Below are 23,112 nucleotides of genomic sequence, written 5' to 3' on the forward strand. Positions count from 1 at the left end.
AGAATTAAGATCCTTTTAACTTGAAAACAGAACTGGCCAAGAGTTAACTCCAACTTCACCTCCATCCCCAGAACTAGAAAACTGTGATTCATTCTCAAAAATCTTTACCAGGAACACACTTTCCAGTTTTACTGATAAAGGTTTCTCAGATCCGTATTTCATTTGTTTTAACAACCAAAGATATGGCAAGGGATCTGCTTATCACAGGGAGCAGAGGCACAGACGAAGCAGCATCTGCTTTACAGTGTGTTGCTGAGGGTGGCAATTCCAGTCCCTCTACTGTCTGACCGTGGCTGCCAATATGAACTTCACTTCCCACTGACCTCTTGGCCACCTTTCCTCAGGGATATAGCTTGCCACTAGAAATATAAAGACAAAAAAGTTTAAAATCTGAACAGGCAGTAGGCATGCTCCCCCTCTGAGATCTCTTGGGAAGCACGTTATGGATGCTTTTCTCTAGACTGACCTTCCTGCATCACTAAAATATACATTACCCTATTTAATTTAGGAACTCTTATCCAAAAGAGATCATAATCTAAGGAAGAAATCTCTAACTCAATACGTTTATTGGTAAAATGCCTTTTAAATTGTTTAATGAAAACAACCACAAGAGAGCGCTAATAGCAAAGAATTAAATCATGGGGAGAACTAAGGACTTCTACCTATTCAGAAAATAAAAATAACTCTTTTGTTGTGGCCAGGCAGTCATATTTGCACATTTAAGTTCTCAGACGTTTAACTACTATAGGGACAATCTTCAGAAGCCAAGAGAGATTCTAGGTGTCTCGGCTCTTGAATGCTGACTTTGAGACACATTCATTGCTCTTTCTCTTTGTTTTCAAAGGGAGATTACTCAGCAGTTTTTTCATGTTATGCACCTTTAAAATGGCTCACTTAAACTGTGACTCCTGCAATTAACAGGCCCTTTTCTGATATCACCGTATGTTTTCTCTGAACATTTCTATCTCACTAAAACTCAGAGCAATGAGCTAAAACATCAAAACTGTGTCTGTGGTTTTGCTTTTTTGGTCTCCATGCCCTGACTAGCTGGATATCTTGTACTCCCTTCTTAGCTGCCTTCCCAAGAAAAGCACTGATAAACTGTAACCACACAGAGAAACAAAAAAAAAGTCAGCTTACGTTTCTGGAAGCAGCAAATGGAATGGCAGCATTTTTTTCCATGAAAAGCAAGAGTTCCTGTTTTCATATTTTCATGTCCTACTATCTTATCATAGAAGGAAATGACTTACAAAAAGTTTCCCTAAAAAAAGTGACCTAACATTTGAGAACATGAAAATAAAATAAAACTGTTCTTAGCTTATGGACTTCTGGTGGTAGTGAGGGGGATGCAAAGAAAGTGAAGGAGTAATAAAATTAGTCTATTACTACTGAGATGTCTCTAAATGACAAATTGAACCAGTATTTTGACAGAAAAGTTAGTGACACATTCTATGATACAGACATCTGTCTCAAACCCTAACATTTCAACGGAGACTCTTATCCTACCTTAAACACATATTCACACCTCCTAAACTCGCACAAAGACTAACACAACTGACCACAAGAAGACTACATGCAGCACTGCTCTTTTCTTTCTCCTCTGCACGTGTCCAGTAGTGAATTGGTCGGAACCCTGGTCTGTCAGCCATCACAGCTGAAAATGGGGGAAAGAAGCCAGGCTGGAAGCAGAATTATCTTGTTGCAGCAAAGCAGAGTAGCTTTTTGTCTTTCCCACGACCTAGGAAGTTGCATTTAACATAAAAAGAATCTGAAGAGATATGTAAATCCTCTGCTTCAAACTGTGAGAACAAATAAACACAAAAACATTATCAAATCTTACTGCCTTTACAAATAATGGGAGTTCAGTCATTAACTTGGGCAAATCAGGATTTAACCACCACAGTTTCCTTCAGTCTTTTTTGTACCTCAGCCCAACTGTACAGGCTTGAGCAGGATGGAACAGCAATTCCATTTCTAAGTAAGACATGCACTGCTGACAATGAGGTATTAAGCTGTTTGAGGTAAGAAATCATCAATCTTCCTGCCTGGTAAATTCACAATAGACTACCAGGATAAAGCTTTCATATTCTGGAACGGTTTCTCCTAACTCTGCCTTGGGGAACTAGACAGGCACATCTGGATGCCTGAGATGAGACAAAAATGTTGATTATGGGATTTATATTATATCATATATATTACATAAATATTTTTGTCATTATTTTGTGTATATTCTGCTACCTTTTGATGTCTAGATAGCATTGAATTCCTGAAGCCATTCTTTTACCTCAGTTTTTGCCATGATTTACCAGAACTCCTCCAGAACATAATAGTATTTTTTTAGTAAGCCTTTATCATCTGGAAATATCTAAAATGCTTCACATATTGAAAATCGGCTCCAAATGCTGCTTCAAATAGGGTTTCCATTCAAATATTTTGGAAATTATCATGCTATGTAAGCGAGGAGCTAAAGAAATTAACCTTTAACATGAATACAAAAAAAGGCTTCATGCACCAGTAATGCTGAAGAAAAATGCAGCCTCTCACAGGGCAAAAAGTAGCAACAGCAGAAGGAATCAAAATGCACTGGGAATTTCCAGCTCTCTCACTGTGACCAAGGTGAAAGAGCAGGAGCCAGAAGCAGGCACTAGAGCAGCCTTCGGAGTTCATTCTCCTCCAATGCCTTTGCCCAAGACAGAGTTAGCAAGCAGCAGTGTGCAGCCAACTTGGTGCCCTCAGCAAGAAGGAACTTGTCACCTCCTTGGAGCATGTGACCGTGGAAACTCCACTTTGCTCCTGGCCAGAAGGCATGTCTGTGCGTTGCCTCTGAGCTGCCTACTGCAATGAGCTTACAGTTCCATGGCTAGCTCAAGATGAACTGAATTTCCTTACAAACCACATTCCCAATATTGGCATTTCTACGTAGATGTGGTGCTTTCCCACACTAGATTCAGCTATGATTTACCTAACCATGTCCAAGGTTATCCAAAAAATGGGAGTCGGGAAGGAGAGTTCCTCCACTCCCAGAGCATTTCAGGAGACAGCACGACCTCAGTTTGTCTCATTCCTGGTTGAAACCTTATGGCCACACAATGGAAATTACTGAATCTCCACAAAGAACAATGCCAGAAGCTAAGATGCTTCAGGGTTTATGTGGGAAAGGTATTTTGCTCAGACATACTCTAGGCTAGACCATATTTTGAAGACATTCCCATCTCTTTTTCTTCCCCATCAGATGTCATGCCCCAGCTTGGCTCCCCACCTGCCAGCAAAGCTACTCCATGAGCAGACCAGTGAATGGATCTTGATTCGAATTACAACTCAGCCAAAATTCCCCCAAACCTGACTCTGCAATGAAGTAAAAGGGACATGTAGTTCAACAGTACAGTGCTGCAGCTGTCTCTGCAAGAGACCTCGCTGTGCCAGGTAAACCACTATTATGCAAATTCAGCAACCATGACCATAAAATAATGGTGTCTTGTCTAAGAGATTAGATGAAACTTTGCTCAGTAATTCAGTAACTAAAGTTGCAATACTCTTGTATTCTTGCCCTTCTTTTAAGTATTCATATTTCTGGAATGAGCAGTTGGATTCAGAACTTCTTAAGAAATCTTTTATGATCTTTGCAAATCACAAGGTGTTACGTGTAGTTACACAACCAAGTACAGCACTAAATCTCTACACTTAGCACAGTAGGCTACCTGACATGAAAATACTTACGCATCCAAATTTTCAACGTAGTCAGTCATTTACCTTCAGGAAGTGAAATACGTAATCTAAAATCCAAGTAGTACAAGGAGAACTTCAACATACTGGAACAGCAGCATTACCACCCCACTGAACTTGTGCACATGCACGTCAAAGATCTTAACTAGGATTTAAAAAACAACAACAACAAAACAACACAAACCAACAAAACCTCTTAAGTGCTTACAAGTAACTCCAAACAATTAAATATTTCAAAAAGCATATAACATACATAGAAGCATTCACTTCAAATGGAAAGATTCCTGAAATAGAAAACGATTCATTTAGTCTTTCATGGATGAGGTTATGACTTTTACAATCAGGAGACAGAAGAGATCTACAGTATTTGCTGCTATCAAGCATAGTTAAATTCTGTGTGCCCATGTGAAACAATTATGTGAAATTAGGTCTTCAGACCCACAAATTTTTGAATGTGTGCCTGCTTCTCCTCTTACCCAAGGGGCTGCATATTGCAGTCTACCACTTAAACTGGAATTCACCCGGGGAAAGTAGTGTTAAGAACAAATTTGATGTTATACATTTCTGGTTAAATCCTGTAAGCACTTGTACACTTCGTTGTAAGTAAGGTGAGCACTCTCACTAAAGTCGATGGGACTACTCATGCTCAAAATTAACTATTTCAGCAAGTGTTTGCAGGACTGAAGGAAGAAAAAAAACGTTTGTGACTCACAGGTTGTTACTGTTGGATGCATATTCCATTCCACAAAATAAGTAGTATTATCCAATTTTGGTAACTGCTTCACAAAACTGAGTATCGTTGACACAAGTAACTTTCTGAATAAGCATATTAAAACTATACAGGATTCTTTTATCCCCAGAAATAAATTTCTATGCCTTTTCTACTACTCCAATCATCTCCCTGATGGAGATGACTTAGTAAAATACGGTGATGTTTGTCATATTTTTGGCTTTCTATTATTCAAGGTTGACAGTGATTTTTTTCATATTTGTGAAGAATGAGATCATGAAAGTCACCACAACATAAAAACATGTCAGTCACAACATATGCATCGAAAGAATCCTGACAGTTGTACAAGGCAAACATTCAAAAACACACTAAACAATGATTTGCTCTTTGAAACCAGGGACAACACCTCCAATTCAAGGAAATGAAGCTTATGTTCACTTAAAGTGTCAACCAGTATGTCACTAACAAACCATGTTAAGACAACTGAGAAACTAATCAGCCAAAAAATTAAGAAATAAAAGTGCTTTTTGGCCAAACTTCCCACCAGAAGGACAGTTGGCATGGGCAACAACCAAATACCTGAGTGGAATTGCTAGGATGGAGGTGAAGGGAACACAGATTTGTACCATTTCTGCATATAAGTAATTCAGTGACTGTGCCAACAGTTAGACAAGCAGGTGGAATTATCCTCATCAGGAGGCTTTCAACGTACAATTTGTTGAAAACATGAAGGTGCATGTACATTCTGTTCTCATGTCCATGCCGTATTGTCATTAGTGCAGGCTCAGGCAGTTGGAGAAGTGGGAGAAGGGTGATGGCAGCCTGGTCAGCCCCAGACCTGCCCACACAGCCTACCATGGACATGCTGGAGCACGAGAGTGGCTCCTTGCCAGCTCCTCCACAGTGTCCTGCTGAGTCCACAAAGTGCACAGAGGTTTATTCTGCTGTTTATTCAGAGCTCCTTTATGGGAAAATCCTGATACAAACCCCTTTGTACTCACTGGAAGTGCTTCTGAGATAGGCCTATTATGCATTGTGCCACTGAGAGGACAAGTTTCCTTTGCACTCATCTGGTTTCTGCCTCCACTTCTTTAACCTTGGTAACTTACTGGTAGCACCACAGGAGACACTAGAAAACATGGCCCTGAGCTGGAGACTGAGGCAGAAATGCATCCTGCTGCACAACCCGACACACGCATCTTCCTCCTCTTTCAATCACAAGAAGTGAAAAATCATTCCAAACTTTCACAGCTTTGTGGCATTTGCTTACGTCTTGCATGTACAAAGCAGTGGAGATTAGATTTAATAACTGGGAAAGATATATAACTACAACCACCTCAGTATCAACGCTCAGGGCAATTTTACCTGTTTTTATATAGACACGTACACATCTATTCTGAAAGAAAAGAAATCCATATCTCCAGTAAGAAATGTCCTAATGCACACTTGGTATCTTCCTAGGAAAGGGATCTACTCAAGAAACAATTCGGTACTACACTGAAGAACTAGAATGCAATTCAGATGCGTTGTTTTGACAAATCCACTTGAGAAAACAACACAAAGTCTCCCGAGTTCTCTATTAATCCAAGACCAAAGGTATGCTGCTCTTGTTCAACCATCAGTACTTGTAAGCTATTTAAATGTTGCATTTGTTGCTGAGCCTGTTGCACAGTCCCCATTTGGTATAGAATGCAAGTATGCAAAGTTCAAAATGGTAAAAAAAATAAAGCAAGGCGTATGCACTGGTAGACAGCAAATCTATGCTTAGTATTTGGTACTACAGGCAATTTCACTTACAAAAAAATACTTTCACCTCCTATACAGTTCAACGCATAAAAACAACTTTGTGCAAGCCAGAAACCACTGCTGAACCACAACAACCACACCAGAAAGATTTGCTACAGTCACAAGTTAATTATGTGAATGAAATATGCTACTTACTAAGGCAGTGCTTTTTCACTTGGTGTTAGCTTTGTGTAAATTAAACTTCTGAAACAGAAATAGCATGCCTGATTACTTCCCAGGTACAGAAATAGTTACATCAATAAAAGATCAGGACTTGACACTACTGCATGAAATTGTGAGCTGCACAGAGGAATTTCCCATAGATGTTCACCTCAGAAGTGATGAATAAAAACTTGATACTCCAAATACCAGGAACTTCACAATGTTCCAGAAGAATTTTGTTAAGAAGTAATTCTGTCACAACATTTTTTTTCCATGCGGGGACAAGTTGAGAAATAGTTGATACAAACAATCCTAGAAAAAAAAGTTCTCGACATAAAATCTAGAGCTCACCTTTTCAGGCTAATTCCTACCGATATCCAGGACAAATGTGGTTAAAACTAAGACTCTCTTAACCTCCAGGACTAGGTTGTTGAGCTTCAAACCATTTATCAGCTTTCTGCTTCAGATTACCACACTGGCATCGTCAGGAAATAAAATGTTATTAATGCTCCAGAAAAGCATCACAGTGTTAGACAAAGAACAGAGGGCAATCAGACAAAAGGAAGCTATGACAAAGATTAATACATCATCTTACGCGTAACTCAATGAAAAGGAATGGTGGGATTTTTCCCATTCTCCAGAGAGAACACTAAGGGTGGATCTAAAGAAAACTGAAATAGTCTATAAATGCTAAGGCAGCCAGCCATTTCAAGATCACTGTAAGTAATTAATGTGCAGACTGCCTCCGAAAGTGGTGGTCCTATCCAGCTGAAAACCTGCTTCCCCAAGTCATTTTGCAGTCAGATCAGTTCCCTGATCCAATTCAATCCAGATCTGCAGGAGTGCTCATACAAAGACTACACAACTGGCTTGCTTAAAGACAGGACTGTTTAAAGCACTCATAAAAATTCAGCCTAAGATTTAGAGCAAACAACACGAAACAATACTGTTGTTCAAACCATAACTTCTGCAACAAGACTTTTATAAAAACCTGCATCATTTGAACTTCCAACAGGAAAAGAAAAGCTGTTTCGGCACACAGACAGCAGAGCATGAGAACAAGTTGGCCAGGAATAAAATAAGTCTGGGTGTTTAAAGGTTTCTGACCGTCAAAGGACTGATGTCCCGAGGCAACTTTCCAACAGAAAGAGCAAAGTTGAAAACACCCAGACAAAAACTCTGGCTAATTTCATTCAGTACTTTTTATTAAATTTTATCTAATATTATGCAGGCTTGCCAATGACCTAAAAAGCTCTTGCCTGTTTAGGCAGCTATAGAATTCTTTACTAATTTAGGACAAAAATGTTTTCCCTAACAGCCACTAAATCAGCCTCTTGGCCAGAACAGCTAGGTTGACTGTGCCCACTGCACATGGGCTGAGGAACGAAAAAGAGGAGCGACGAGAAAGGAGTGATGAAAATCCATCAGCTTCGCACCAAACCGCATGCAGGCATGCATAGTAATGGTGCTCTGTTGCCTGTGAAGTGCAGCCACAAATCCCTAGACACAGATGAGTGCTTGATATGCTATATGAAAGTTCTCCATAAGCACGTGCATGAAGAGAAACACCGATGAATGATGAGAATGGTTTAGGTGTACCTACTGCTCAGTTATTTCAGCTTTTGGTCATTTCCAAGGATAGACCAGAATTCTCAGACTTTGAGCAAATTACAATCACACAACTGAAAGCGTTACAAAAGAGGGAATCTTTTCACTTGGTCTGAAGTTATTCATCCTAATTAAGACTTGCTGTCTTGGCAGATTCTTCAATTCTGAAGTTCTCCAGCTGCTGTAACCTTCACTCAACTACTTCTTTTTACAGGAATAGATAGTATGAGTTGAAAATGCTGAACATCAACATGATTTCTAAGTTGCAAGCATTTTATTAGCCTAAAATTATAAACATCTGGGGAGAGCTTCTAGAAACAGTCATTTCTGAGGACAGATTCTGTTTACCTGCAAAATAAATCCAGGCCCCCACAACTGCATCTATCAAAAATACCTTAAACCACAGGTGAAAAGCATGCTTACACACCTGTCCTCTATCAGTGCTTTTTCACAAAACATGGTCCCTATGTGAGACGATTTCAGAAAGCTCATTATATTTACAGACCGGCTTATCATTCACATCAAACACAATTCTCAGCATTTTCAGTGTTGCAACAAAATTCTTTATGATTCTAACAAAGACATCAAAAATACACACGTGAAAGACTGCTTGCAGTATTTTGATAAAATCATAAAGTTCATATTCATTAGTGAGAAAGATTATTTCTTTTTCAGTTTACCACCTTTCATTATTATTATTAGTAGTAGTAGTAGTAGTAATTATTCAATTTAACCTAATTTTAGCACCTGTTCATAACACTGGAGACCCTAAATATTCTCACAAAGCAGGGTAACACTTTTCCAGAAGCTTAATACATGACCCACACCTCAGATTCAAACTGGCCTGTACAGTAACTGTGCTAAAAACATTACCAGTGTTAGCTCACAAACACAGAGGAAGCAGGGCAAGGTGGACAGTATGTTTCAGTTCTGTACTCCAAGAAGGCAGAATGGAACAGAGTACCTGCTCCTCCCATTGCAGCAGTACTCACAAAATGCACTGCCTCAATTTTTGCTTCGATCAACAGGCCACCTCTACCCATGTCTTCTTCTTTAATGATCCCGTGTTCAAGAAGGAAGTAATGCTACTAAATGTGAATATTAATAGCACTAAACGAGCCATAATCTTGACAAGTCTTGGCAAATTTAGTTGTTCAGCAGATAAGAACTGAAATATATTTGGTTTTCCAGCCGACTGTAACAAGCTTACCTTTTTACTACAAGCTTCAGTGTCTTGTGTGAGCCTTTCACCAGACAGATTGCTTCTTGTCGGAACCCAGAGAGGCCCACATCATTGATGCCAACAATTTCATCCCCAGCCAGCAACTTGTCCACAGAAGCAGCTTTGCTCCCATCTTCAATCTGAAGAAAGATCAAACCACACGTGTAGAATTACTGAGGTTGCACAGTGACACATTTAAAACAAACTAACAGAGTTTCAATATTGGCTTCATGCAATAATTCTGACACTAATTAAGTGGCTAAAATATCTGAGAAGAAGTTACAAACACTATAAAGAAAGAATAATGATACAGAGAAAATCAGAACAGGAAAGAAAAATGAGGGAAACTTTCTGAGAGAATCAGAAAACTCCATGGAAATTTGGGAGTCAAAAGAATATGTGATTTGGAGATCCGTTCAATAGAGGACAGGTAATGATACTTGCAAATAGTGCTCTGGGCAGGCATCTTAAAACCTAGTTCTCCAGAAAAGGTAACCAACTATAGTAACCATACAGTCATTAACCCACAGTCATTAACCCACATAGTCAACTTCAAAAATCCAGCATCCTGTAAGACCTCAAAATATTGCATAACCATCTGGTCTGGAAAATAAGCTTATTTTCATCAGACACATAACATTTTAGAAAATACCTGAGAATTTACAGTCCATACAGATAATTAACAGCTCTAGCTAGAGGAAGAGATTACGATCTGAGATCCAAACCATTAAAATAGCAGGTTGCACTGCCAAAGAATACAGCCATACCAAGGCTGGGTATGGTCCCATACCACTGGGAGATTATTTTGCTTCCATAAGCATCTATTACATGCACCGAATTTTTACTGAACTATCAATAATATGCAGTGAAACATATACACAACAAATTTAAGAGTCACTTTTTGGCAATTCCCAAGAAGAAAATACTCCCATTAAGAGCTGTCCATTTTTTAAATGTAAAAGAAATCCCAAAAGCTCGATCTGCCAGACTGACAAGTACTAACAGTTTAAACTGATTTCAAACATAGCTACAGATGTTGAAGACTTTGCAATTCAGGCCCCCAGCTTGTTTGGTTTGCTCCTTTCTCTTTTGCAGTCAAACACACCTTCCGGCCTCTCGGTTGCTTGGAATCATGACCAACCATTTAGGTTTCTTTATTCCTCCCTCACTTGCTCATAATCCGTATCTCATCTCTTCTTACAGACTTGACACTTTATGTTCAAAGCAAAGATTTTAATTTATGTCTTCATTTTATTTTGCCTCCATTACAGTATCTCCAAGTCCCTTATTATTAAATGCCAGTGAATCTACAAAGAAAAATTCCTTGTAATTGCCCCAACTATAGAAAGCTTCATAAAGAACAGCCAAAGTCAATCATCAGCAAGATAAATCCCAAGGAAGCCTAACTTCATGAAATCCAGAGCTCACGGTAGAGATATTAGGGATACATCAGCAATGAAAGCCTAAATTAAATAACCTAATAAAATAAGCAATATCTCTTGATGAAAGTCCATTAGGATGATCTCATGCACCACAGCAATCTCATTTCATACACATAAAAGCTCTCTTTATGTAATTTCAGGATAGATGTTCTTAAAAATCTTCAGACCTTTAAATCTAAGCCAAAAAGAATGCCATGTAAAATGCTTAGTCTTATCCACCATTCCAAAACACTCACTAATAATACTAATTGAGTAGCTGAATTTTCAGAACTTTTTATCTTAATAAAAACACAGATAATTAAAGACAGAGTAAGTTTCTACATCCTGATACATCTAGCTCCCAAGCTATGACCTGCCTGTGACCTGCCTGCCTATCTTCTGAACATCAAGAATTTATGAAAATTTTCAATTCTCAGATAAAATCTACAGCAAAGTTGAAAGCTGAGGAACAGCAGTGGAAATCACTTAAATGCAGGTCCAGATTTGAAATCAGCATTGTTGAGAATGGAGCGTTTGCCCTGCGAGGAACACCAAGGCCAGGCAAAGCTGAATGAGAGAACAAACAACGGGGGACTCAGGAATCACAACCCTCCTCTTAACTGGCAGTCACAAGTCTTTCAGCTATCCAGATGTATTTCTAGGTTGCTTCTAAATAAACTGCATTCGGAGGTCTAAAACCCAGCAGGTCAGAATAACAGAGGGAAAATGCTAATGAAAGGCAGATCTGAATCACTAGAAATGTAAGGAGAAGGTCAAACAGTGGTGAAAAAAAGGAAAATATGTTGCAGGAGCACACATTACAAACTACAGAATGTAGATGCCAGCCCACTGCAGCTCAGCGAAGTATCAACTTAATAAAAAGGGGTGAGAAGTCCATGTGCCACATAGATGTCAACAACTCAGAAGGCTGGGCTCGAAGACCTTGACAGGGTCTTTTTTTGCCTTTAAGAAAAAATAATTAAGAAAAAAATCTGTCTCCTAGGGTTTCACGGAATGTTCATTGTTCTCTGTAAGCATGTTTGTTTTTTCTTTAGGCTGGCAATGCACAGACTGCAGGGAGTATTCAGTTACCTCCTCTGAGTTTTCATTTCAGCAGGGAGGCTACACATTCCACACAGCGTAAGCTTTCCAAACAGACTCTGACTGTCCAAAACATTAACCACCCCCACAAATCATATCAAATAATAAAATTATTTGAAAAAAAAAACCACCAACAACACACACATAAAAAAACAAACACTAAAACCCAGAAAAAGGTGTACCATAACCTAAGCACAATATTGAAGCAGATCCCCTGAAAACTGGAAGTGGCTTCCATTAATACGCTGCCTCCAAATCAGTCGTTGATAGGGAGAATGAAACCTACATATCCACTCACAGTAAAAGTCTCCCTGAGCTGAACAACTATAAGCATAAATCTTTCTTACTGTCTTTACCTCAGGTCACTGTATGGCTGCATGAATGCCATCATTCCACTTGACAACTGACTGGAAACGGGACTGTTGGCTAGACAGGAAAAATAGTTCCTTCAGTTACACTACAGGTAATTTAGGCATAATGACTGAAAAATGCAGTGGATTTTGCACACATCTGATGAAACACACCCATAAAGATTAATGAGGAAAAGATGTCTGAAAGTACAGCGCTGCTTATCTGCCTCCTCTGCTCACACTTTCACAGTGCCATTCCAGTTGCTCTTCCAGGTTTTCTCTTTTTCTGTTTACTATCTTTTGCCCCCCTCCTTTTTTTTTTTTTAATTCAACTCTTGACGTATTTCCACCTTTAGCACTGTAAATCCCAACCAACGTACACAAACTTTCTACCAATAACAACTACACTTGAAAAACTGACCATTATTTTTCACACCTCAGACATGAATGTATTCCACTCATCCACCCCCAAAGTTAAGTATGCCATGCTACAGCAGAATTTAAACCCAAATTTTAAGACGTAAGTTCATATTGCTTACTTAACCAATAAACAATTTCTTTCTGAGCTTCAGGTGCCCAGAAAGACCATGAGGAAAGCGCTGAAAAACAAAACAAAGTCTTGAGGGAGGTTTTAAAATGAAGTCTTCCACAAAAAGTCAGCAAGTCATGGCCAGCAGGCAGATGTGATGGGGGATGGGGGGACAGCCCCGAGCGAGACACAGCCAAGAAAACTAATGCTTTGTTTTCTTGTAAATAAGAAACTCAAACCTTTGAAAAACAAGCAGTTTTACTGTTCACCTGGGATGAGTAAAAAAAGAGTTCTAGAAACCCCCTCAAACCATCTTTTCAATATGTATTAACAAATCACACTCCTCTTATTATGCTAAATTAACAAGACTGAACAGCATGACTTCCTATCCTTAGCAGGGATGTTGATATTGCAACAAAAAAGTGTTTTCAAGAGGAGAGGAAGAGGATGTTTGCTGATGGAAAGCATCTGTTTAGACAGCCTCCAACTCTCACTCTTCTGTCCTTGATGACCTCCCTATGGCCAAGAACAAAGGCAAATTTTGGGAACCATGCATGAGTGAGGGTTGGAACCACAGGCTTCTACCGTCATAGCGATATGGACATTAAGTGCTGTATCCCAAAGTCATTCTTGGCTATAAAACATTCTGACCCCAAAGGAGGAAAAGACACTGATGCAAGAAGCATACGCAGGTGATGGTTAAGACAATGGTGTGAATGAAAAAAAAACCCACAAACATACTGCAGCATGTGCAATTCAGTGGAAAGGAGAGAGGGTTTCAGACAGGGCAGTGGAGAGAAGTGCAACAGCTAGACACATAAACACATTCCAGGGACACTCAGGGTCCGGATTCCCACTGTTGGTAACACATGTGAAAGGGAAAATAACAGCTTGTGTCTGCAGCTTTAAAATGTGGTAGGGTTGAGGGGGTACACCACTGCTAGAATGTGACCCATTAACTTGTGTGTTTACGAGGGCTGACTCTTTACGTTAAATACCCGCATTCCTCCATAGGCACCTGTATAAACAAGCGGGAGCCAGGTTGGGGAAGTGCAGCGTCACACCAGATATCTCGTTTCGTTTACCATGACGACACTGAGACAGTCTTGTCCAGGCTCTGTGGGCAGGGTGGGAGACGGGATGGAAACCCAAGCCCAGAGACAAACACAGGAAAAAACAGCTCCACTTATCAACATTCTGCTATCAGCTGTGATAAACTATTTTATCACAACTCACTTCTCGTGCAGCCAAGAAATTATTTTGTGATTGTTTGTCTTGTGAGAATCTAATATGGATTAAAAAAAAACAACCAACAACTAAAAAGCTTCATATGAGATCTTCAGAACCAGTGCAATGTAGGTAGTGTTAGCTATTTTGAGTTGCACACAGTTAAACAAAGGAGAAATACCTTTATAGCTTAAACTTGCCATTTGTGTAACTTGGAGGAAACAACAGAAGTACAGCACAGAGCAAATCCATTCTGAGTGCTACACTGGCAGGATTCACGGGTCAAGCTGGGGCAGGATGAAATGGGGCTGCAAACTGCACTGGGACCAAACTGAAGGGAAGGCAGCGGGTGCACATATGAACAGGCCCCACACAGGCATGCATGCAAGGCCAGCATACGTAACTATATATTCTCTCATCTCATCTCTTCCCCTCTTCAGATTTAGTACCTGAACATTAAAAGAGACTGATGGAAGGAAACCTGAGCAGGGCGTCCTATGGCCCCATTTGCAGATGAGTTCAGAAGCCAAACTGGAAAAAACACCCCAGCGCAGTCTGTGGCAAAGCAAGGAATTCACACACACCTTCAGGCCGCCAGCTGGTTTTCTCTCACCAAACAGCCACTCCTCAAGGCTAACAGTTCTATGCTCTGCGTCAGCCACCAGACATGAGCTTGGAGGCACAGCTCCCAAAGAAGAAAGCCTAACTACGTAGCACCAACCTGCAAAGAGCAGGTCTATCTACTGCCAGCCATTGCTATCAATCTGGTGATGGCTGCACTGTTACCAGCCAAACATCCGCTAACAGTGATCCTCTTCGGCGGCACTCCATGTCAACAAAGAAGCCTGCATTTTACTGCTGCTTGGTGTCATCACTTCACATCCCAATAGTTATTGCCTATGCTTGTTCTTGCTTGGATTATTGTTAAATTTCACAGCAAAATGGGTTAGATTTTAGGGCTGTTTGGACCAGGACAGTGTACTTCTTTAAAGGCAGCTTCTTTCTTTCCCTAAACCTCGGTGCGAGGGCAGACCTGAAACCCAGGCAGGGCAATGCTCTCAAAGCTCTCAGCATCACATGGCACAAACCAGCTCTGGTCCAGCAGGAACACTGCCTTCTGTCAGCGGTGCTGCTTCACAACCAGGCTGGAAACAGTTTTTAAAGGGCAGAGTTCAGTAGTAGGGCACTGTCTTTCATAGCCATTTCTAATTGCTTTTTATTTAGTGTATTTAAACACTTGGATATTTGCCCAGCAACTTCATATGCACTCAGCATTTTTCTTACAGCAAGCATTCTATTTTGAAAAGCTGTCACTCGGTACAGTTCTTGAGCATTTATTCAATCCTTGTGATGGTGTCCACTCCGCCACTTGCATTAAGGGCTTGTGGTTACTTCCCTTCGAATAGGCCACGGTTGCAGAGGACTTATTATGGCTGTAAGAACTGAGTCCAGGCTGAAGCACGACTTCAGAGTTCCTCAAACCAGAAGCACTGGAGGAGCATGGAAAAACTCTAACACTACTCTACTTAAAAATTCATATACAGATTAATGCCTCGGTCCAACACTGGGTTCAAACCAGTAACTACCGTTCTGCTGTGAGAAGAGCTTGTGATGGTAACTCATCCATCACTATTCCTGAAGGATTTTGTTACTGTGTCTTTTTGTGTCTGGACCACGGGGCTATTACAGATTCTGCAAATTAAAGACGATGAGCTTACTGAAAGTCAAAAATTTAACGAATCATTGCCCCCAGAAAACAATGATCACTATTTACAGATGTAAAAATATCAGGAAGAGACTTAATGTAGACTTCTAAGTTTGAAAAAGTGAACAATGAAGGTTTGTTTGTAAAGATTTTTCTTCCAAACTGATTCCATTGTTACAGCAATATTTCACTGCTGCCCAACTTGTGCAAAACAAACACCCCCGTCCTCCCCCCGAAACACATCACCTTGACTGTCTTGAAAGCGTAGAGTTAATATATCAGCAGAAGCTGCCTAGTGTCAGGGATGTCTGATTTGCCATCAGCACCTGAGGTTTGCTGCACAAACGTTACAGCTTCTAAACAAATTTGCTTCTTCCAATTCAGCGTGATTTATCCCAACAGCACGTAGAAAGCATATCCAGGCCTCTACATCCCCACACCAACCATCCCAGCAGGCCTGCCATATACAACATCTCCACAGAATAAATATATACATACAAACCCAAGGTTTTAAGGAGATCTTCCTATGCAAGAGCCCCTGTAGGGCAGTGCATATCAGAAAGAAAAGTCTCTGAGCTCAAGTTTTAATTTTCTTTTCCTAGCACCTCATCAGCATCCAGATATTCTCCTACTGCTGTCAATTAGTACAGCATTAGTCCAGCCAAGCTGCGCATGTCGTGCTTAAGAATCACTTGAGAAATGCTAACTCATTTATTTTCAGCCAAGAGCTTGGTCTTGTATTTCACAGAAGATAATGACAGTTGAACCACAGAAACCTATCTGAACTTACGGATGTGTTACAGTTTTTAAAATGCATTTCCATCTTTTTTTCCATGGTGACAAAATGGAAGAAAGGAGCTACATGCCCATGCTGTGAAAGACATGCATACTGACAAAAAGCCAAAACAGGACTTATTTTTGCTATGTAGGGTTCACTTATTCTCACGCACCTTCCGTCAAAGAAGTTTGAAAGGGTTAGCTTACAGGTATTTTCTTGTGCAAATTTACTTACAGATGATTATATATGGACTGTTTATGTATGTAATCTCTGCAGTTAACATTAAGCATTCTTTATAGGCCTACATTTTTGTACTTACAGCTACCATGAACAATGATAAGAACAGATAAAAAAGGAGGTTACGCATAGAAACAACTTGCATTTTATCTTTTCGAACTGATAACAAGAGCAGGATTCCAAGAGGAAAAATATGACCTGACAAAGTAATCTTTACGATCATAAGGTTCAAGGCCTTTTCACTTTGCAACAACCATATACTTCCACAAGGTTGACTTTGCTTTCTGCCTTCCTGTTCATCCCAGGAAAATAACATCAGAGCTTGCCAATATGCCCTTGACAATAACATGCTGAATGCAACCCAACAGCCTGTGCAATGCTACTGCATTACTAGGGAAAAGGCAAGTCTGACAGACAAACTAAAAACTAACAATTATGGAGTGTCTGTGCAGTCACGCAGGTGTGACTTTGCAATAATTATGACAGAAGTCCTTTTTCATTGATCTTATAGACTGTGAAGAACTCCAGCAGGTTTCAGAGGAAGCCTCTGAAATATCTACTACGCAGTGATTGAATACTTACTGAAGAATGCACCTATCTTAGTCAGTCAGTGACTCTAAATGTTAACCTTCTACATAAAATTTCAGTAGCATCTGTGCCCACGTTTACCGACTGCAGTATCTTCCAGAAAAAGAGGAAAAAAAGTAATGCTTCCAGACAAAGGTAGCACTAAATAAGACCAAGCAACAGAAAAAACAGCCTCATTCCCTGTTAGTTTCCAAACTAATGACCTGCTCATACAAAAACAGAGATAGCAACTTCTTGAACAAGAATTTCCCTCTGAACTATTAGTCTTTTAAAGTCTCACAAAGGTGCTGACTTTCAAAACACGTCTTATTTTTCGATTCCTCTGCCCATTCTTCTGCCAAGGAAAGTCCCAAAGGAAGGGTGAAGCTCCTCCTAACATTTCAGTTTGCTGACAACAACTTTTGTTCTTTGCATTAACTATTGCTCGCTGATCAGAAGTGGTATTCAGTCAGACTCACAAAGTACTCAAATTACAGACTGATGCCATATTTTTGCCACTATCTTCCTCAACAATTCTAACATTTAAAGCCAAGTTGAAACAAGAAAACATACAAACTCCTCCCTCCCCACCCAGTGCTCGAAGGTCTTTTCCAACCTAAGCCAGTTTATGATTCTATGAAATAGGATCTGTCCTAATTAGTCCTAATCATTACACTATCTGTTCAACCCCACTCACTACAAGTACGCGTACTTCAAACTGCACAGACACAGGTATCTGTTGCCATTCCATCAGACCCACCTATCTGCTGTACGTTCAATATGCAATTTCAATTCCCCTCTCTTTCTTATGGAAATAAAAAAAAGGGACGCTGCTGGGAAGACTCTCAAGAAAACAAAAATAACTATTATTACAGAAACAGAAGAGGTCAGGGTAACCTTGCCCTTAGCTTCTCCTCTGTTCATGTTTATTCTGTTTGCAGCCCACTAACAGAAGAGAACTTCCCCCATTCCACTTTCACCCAGCGTTCAAAAATGAAAAGGCAAAGCAAGCAAACACTAAAGATGATATGAAACATACTTTTGTAGGGTACAAACTGTCAGACAACTCCTCCAAACGAGGATAGGAGGTCCAGAATGCAAATTTTGGAAAGGATTGCATGGCGGGTTTTGCCCAAGTTGTTGCACTTTCTTAATTTGCAGTATCTGAACCTTCTGATGCAGACACCACATGGTTGCTCTTGCAGAGAGAGACTGCTAACACAGCCCACGTGAATCTCTCATGACACCATGGCAATAAAAGCCAAAAAGCATAACAATAAAAAGCTTGGCAGTGTTTTTATTCAGTTTAATGAGGAGATATTTCACGGTTCCCAACTACCTAACCTAAGGCATAAACTCATTTGAGCAGGGTGTGAAACAGTCATCATGCATCTACAGCTAAGCACCAACTTCTTAAGTCTACACTGAGTCACACACCATAAACAAGCAAAATCCCATTCCACAGAGAGGGACTAATCCATAGCAATTTGCACCCCAAATCATCACTCACACTATAGTATCCTGCCCTTTTCACCTATCCATTAGTGTTCCTTTGCCATGTACTTCAGCTCTGAAAGATATCCTATTAAAAACAAATAAATTCCCTCCCCTTCTCCTTTTTTCTTTTTTAAACAGACCTATTGCTCACTATTTCAGGTTCTTCAGTTTGTGTAGCTGTTCTGTAAAGAGCTCCTTACAACTCTGCTACTCAGAGCCACCATGGAACACACAAAGAAATTCATTCCTCACAAAAAATTTACTGTAGAAATCAGATATTCAAGCATTTTTGGCATCTCTGGGAGTATCTTGCTACTTTCTATTTTAGAGGTCTAATTCTTCCTAGGATAAATAAAAGATAATTAACAAATTAGATTATTACACTGGGGCATTTAATTCACACTCACTTGAGAAAGGTTTTTTTTTTTTTTTCCTTAAGAAATTCTAGCATTATGCTGTGGATTTGCAACTAATGCATTGAAACTGCCATAGAGTAAAGTAATGGAAATTGACAGAAAATATACAAATAAGCACTTCAAGAAGCTGCATGTATTTAGCAGTAAATCTTGATGGAACACAGGAGAATTTTTATGTTCTGAAATTGAAGCATGCTTACTACTCTAAGTGGACACTTTCCAAATTGGCTTTCATGTGTAGCTCTCCTTCAAAAGCTTCACCACATAATAGATGTTGATGACATAATTAACTTTAAGAGCAAAGTTTTAAAGAAATACCAAAACTTCACACATTCATGCAATTAGCTGCTCTTCCTGAGCAAAAGAATATGCACTTAATTACATCAGAATTACATCACTTTATCAAACACCTTTAGTTCTATTTGGCAAAAGTATTCATCATACGTGCATACACACTAACGCAGCTCCACACTCACAAACCTACCAAGAGCACTTGCAGAAGTATGAGTGGAATTTCAGGGCAGAGTGTTTGTACAGCAGTTCTTGTACTAAAGGAAAAAGGTTGTAATTATACTTTGATTTTTCTCATGAAGTGATCCCACCCCCTATATATGCACATGTGCACATCACATGCGTGGCTTACGTCTCACACTGCTGTGTATGTCGGCGAAGAAGACGACTTCTTAGACTTGTGTATCCCGGCAGTACATAATGGTCTTAATAAAAACAATATTCATGTCTTAGCACGCCAGATTAGGATGTTAGCATTGCCAGGACTGTTTTAAATGCTGTACTGAACAGGATATTTTGAACTTGTACATCCTGGTAACTGACAGACAATTAAAGACTGCTTGTACCAGTGCCTTGAAACGAGTCTGACACTGTTAAGGAAATTGAGAATATTGCGGACCCCACGAGATACTGTCTGTATTATTTATGAACGCCATGGAACAGCTGTTTTCCTTTGAGACAAGACAGATCTTAAAAGCATGAGCCGAAGTATGCAGAGCTGGCAGCAAAGCAGTATCTTTTCCACTCCTTGGTCCTCCAGAAAATTTCTCTAAAGGCAAATTCTTGCAACCACCTTCACAGAAAAGCCAGGAAGACTTCTGAAGGGTCACTGCAGCCTTAACACCCAAAATTTGCCTTTCATTCCCACGACTGTTACCATAAGCTTTCTTCCTCCAAAAGGACATCTTGAACATATCCCAATTCTGCAAATGGCAAAGTGCAAACAAAGGATTTCCTGGGCAAAAATAGTGAATTTTGTCTTACGTGTAAGATCTATGCACCTAGGAGAAAATTCGATAGCAAAGCAGTACTTTTGTAAACACAGACTCAGAGGTTGGAATTCAAAGGGAAATCGAACTCATCGTTGAAGACCACTAAGTCAAAGCACCAAAAGACTCAGCTACGTTTTGATTTGATTAACTGCTAACTGAGCTTTCTTCTTCCCAGTGAAAGAGACAACAGGTTTCTATATCATTTGCTTTGGGAAAAGGGGTTGACCAAAGAGTAAAACAGCCTTTTGCAATTAAGTGAACAGCAGCATCTGGTAAAGCCTGTGATGGATCCAAGAATACGATCAGCATTGTGTTAGTTGCATTACAAACTCAATCATGAGAATGAAAACAGTTTGCTTTTATTTTTGTAAATAAAAACTGTATTCAGAGGCATGCAATTTCAATAATATTTAGGTTTGGAAAACGCCCCCTGCCTTTGCCTCATGTTTGCCTTCATTCTGGATCACTGACAGTGCAGGTTTAAGCTTCACAGATACAAAACTACCCTTAAGGCCAAACCACGCCACTTCCAGACACTTGAGTGATCTCTCCCTCTTAGGTAAACCCACCACACAAATGGTCTCTCACCATTCCCCAGCTGAAGCTTAAAATCTACAGCTCATGCTTACTTCAAGCTTTCCAACAAGCTTTCCATCAGGAAAGTCTGTTGCTTTGTTATAACCATAGATACCTATCTCAAAACTGCTTCAAGATTTTCACTCCGTGAATGAATTTTCAGCCAAATAAACCCCAGCAAATTCTCCCTAGGACTCTTCATACATAGGTGCTTACGTAATGAGTTGGTGTACTGAAAAAAATCATTAGAGATTTTATTTTTTATCGTATGATAGAGAGAGAGGCACGCACACTGCTGAGTGGATCTATCCCTCAGTAGTGCTGAGAATGGAGCTACAGCTGAACAGGTTGGCTTTTTGGAGACAGATCCTTTCATTGCTAATGACACAGCAATGTGTTTTAGTCTCAACTTAACAGGAAGGGGCTTTGGAAAACATGCTCTTTTAGCCCAACATCTGACAGATATGGCATAGTAACAAAGAAAAGTAATTACAGGATTCTCTCATTGCTTTCATCAGTGTTTATGCACTTCACGTTACTTACTGTTGCTTCAATACTAGGAACTGAAATATGTACTTAAGTCTGCTTCTCCAAAAGGCATCCTAGCCACACTCCTCAAAAAAGAACACAGAACATGAAGGACAGGAAAGCGTCACTTCTGCCACTGCCTACTTCAGCCTGGTCTTTATAGGGAGTGCAATTTGTACTTCTCAACTCTGAAAGACGACAAGAGAAATGGGAGGTGAAAAAAGAACCAAGGTTTCACTCTCGTGGTTTGCAAATTCACTTTGTTACTGCAGTCTTGACTCTGGCTTTTGAATCAGCTGGGCAGAAGTCTGACTTTCAATGCACAGACATTCATGCCAGGCTACTTCTGTAAGAAGCTTCTTGCTGGACTGAGAAGTTTCTGGATTACCTATTTCAAGCACCTTGCTACTATAAAGTTTAGGCACTAAAAGTCAATGACCAGCTTGTAAGTTGTTACAGGTCTTTCTGTTTGTTTGCTTGAGCTATCTATGCATCTGAGGATAAGTTAATGTACGTTTTTTACTATTTGTTAGCTCCTGAAGATGAACTTTGCTATTTTGCTAATAACTACAAATCCACTTTTAGCAGTCAAAACAAATGGTATACTTAAAAGCATACCTGGGGCTTTTGCCCATTTAATGTTATAACGGTATATTATTACTATAGATCAACATTCAAGACTGTTGAAACTAAGAATATATTACAAACCTCTTACTAAGTAAACAGGTTGATGATTTTCTTTTGTTAGAGTTACCTCTAATTTCTATGTTCTTGTTAACTCCTTTATCACAAGGACAGCTGAGGACCATAGGAAGCATGAATTCACATGACTTAAGTTTCTCCTGTATACGTACAGCTGATGTTTCATAAATAAAGGTCTGCACCTCCCAAAGGCACCTTGAGAGGGGAAAAACACTACACAGACACAGCAGAATGGCACACAGCCCTAGGAACCTGGAGGAAAGTTGCACTGGTGTCCTTGGTTTTTTTTTCTTATGTTTCCAGAGGTGCAGATACACCTGCTTGGGAGAACATCCCAAAGCTTCCTGGTAAGCTGAATGAGCTCTGCTTCCACTGAACTGAGGAGAAAAACACAAGGAGGCAGAGATGGGCTAGCAAGAGTTCATTTAAGTTGGCCTGGATCCATACCACATCACAGATAGGAGCAGCCAAGCTATTGTACCAGTATGGTTTGCAATTGATGCTTCCTCACACACTCAACAGAAGGAAGAACTGCAGCTTTTTTACACTGGGCGGTTTCCAAGGGATGAGTAAGACTGAAGTGCAGGAAGTCAGATAACTGTGCTATGAAAGACTTGTAAATCCCATTTATTTATCTGAGGAAAGCTGTAAGGACTCCTCCTGTGTTCATATTCTTTATTTTCTAAGTTGTACAAAATAACTGTAAGAAGAAACATTTCATTAAACTCTCTGAAGTGCATGGATTAGTACTACTTAAATAAAGCAGTGTACCTAAAATATCTCTAATTTTCTTCATTTTCTAACCTGTTGGTTTCTGGTTTTGTATAAAAAAAGCAGAGATTTTCTTATTATAACATGATAATTAGTTACATGAAGCTGGAGAGACTGTCTGGCTATAGACGGGATTTTAGAGCTACAACAACAGATCTGTAACACTTATCATTGTCATTGGTCTTTAATTTCCC

The 23,112-nt window shown here is 39.8% G+C and overlaps 1 protein-coding gene across 2 annotated transcripts in view; it reads right to left on the reverse strand.

Moving 5' to 3' along the window:
• The window catches only part of SHROOM2 (shroom family member 2), a 122,701-nt gene that overhangs the window by 65,023 nt on the left and 34,566 nt on the right, over nucleotides 1-23,112 (reverse strand). For both annotated transcript variants that reach the window (XM_025146614.3, XM_004938410.5), the window contains exon 2: nucleotides 9,219-9,370. In XM_025146614.3, coding sequence (XP_025002382.2) covers nucleotides 9,219-9,370 — 152 coding nt within the window. The remainder of the gene's footprint in view (nucleotides 1-9,218; nucleotides 9,371-23,112) is intronic.

This window comes from Gallus gallus, chromosome 1, assembly GCF_016699485.2.
Source record: "Gallus gallus isolate bGalGal1 chromosome 1, bGalGal1.mat.broiler.GRCg7b, whole genome shotgun sequence".
NCBI lineage: Eukaryota > Metazoa > Chordata > Aves > Galliformes > Phasianidae > Gallus > Gallus gallus.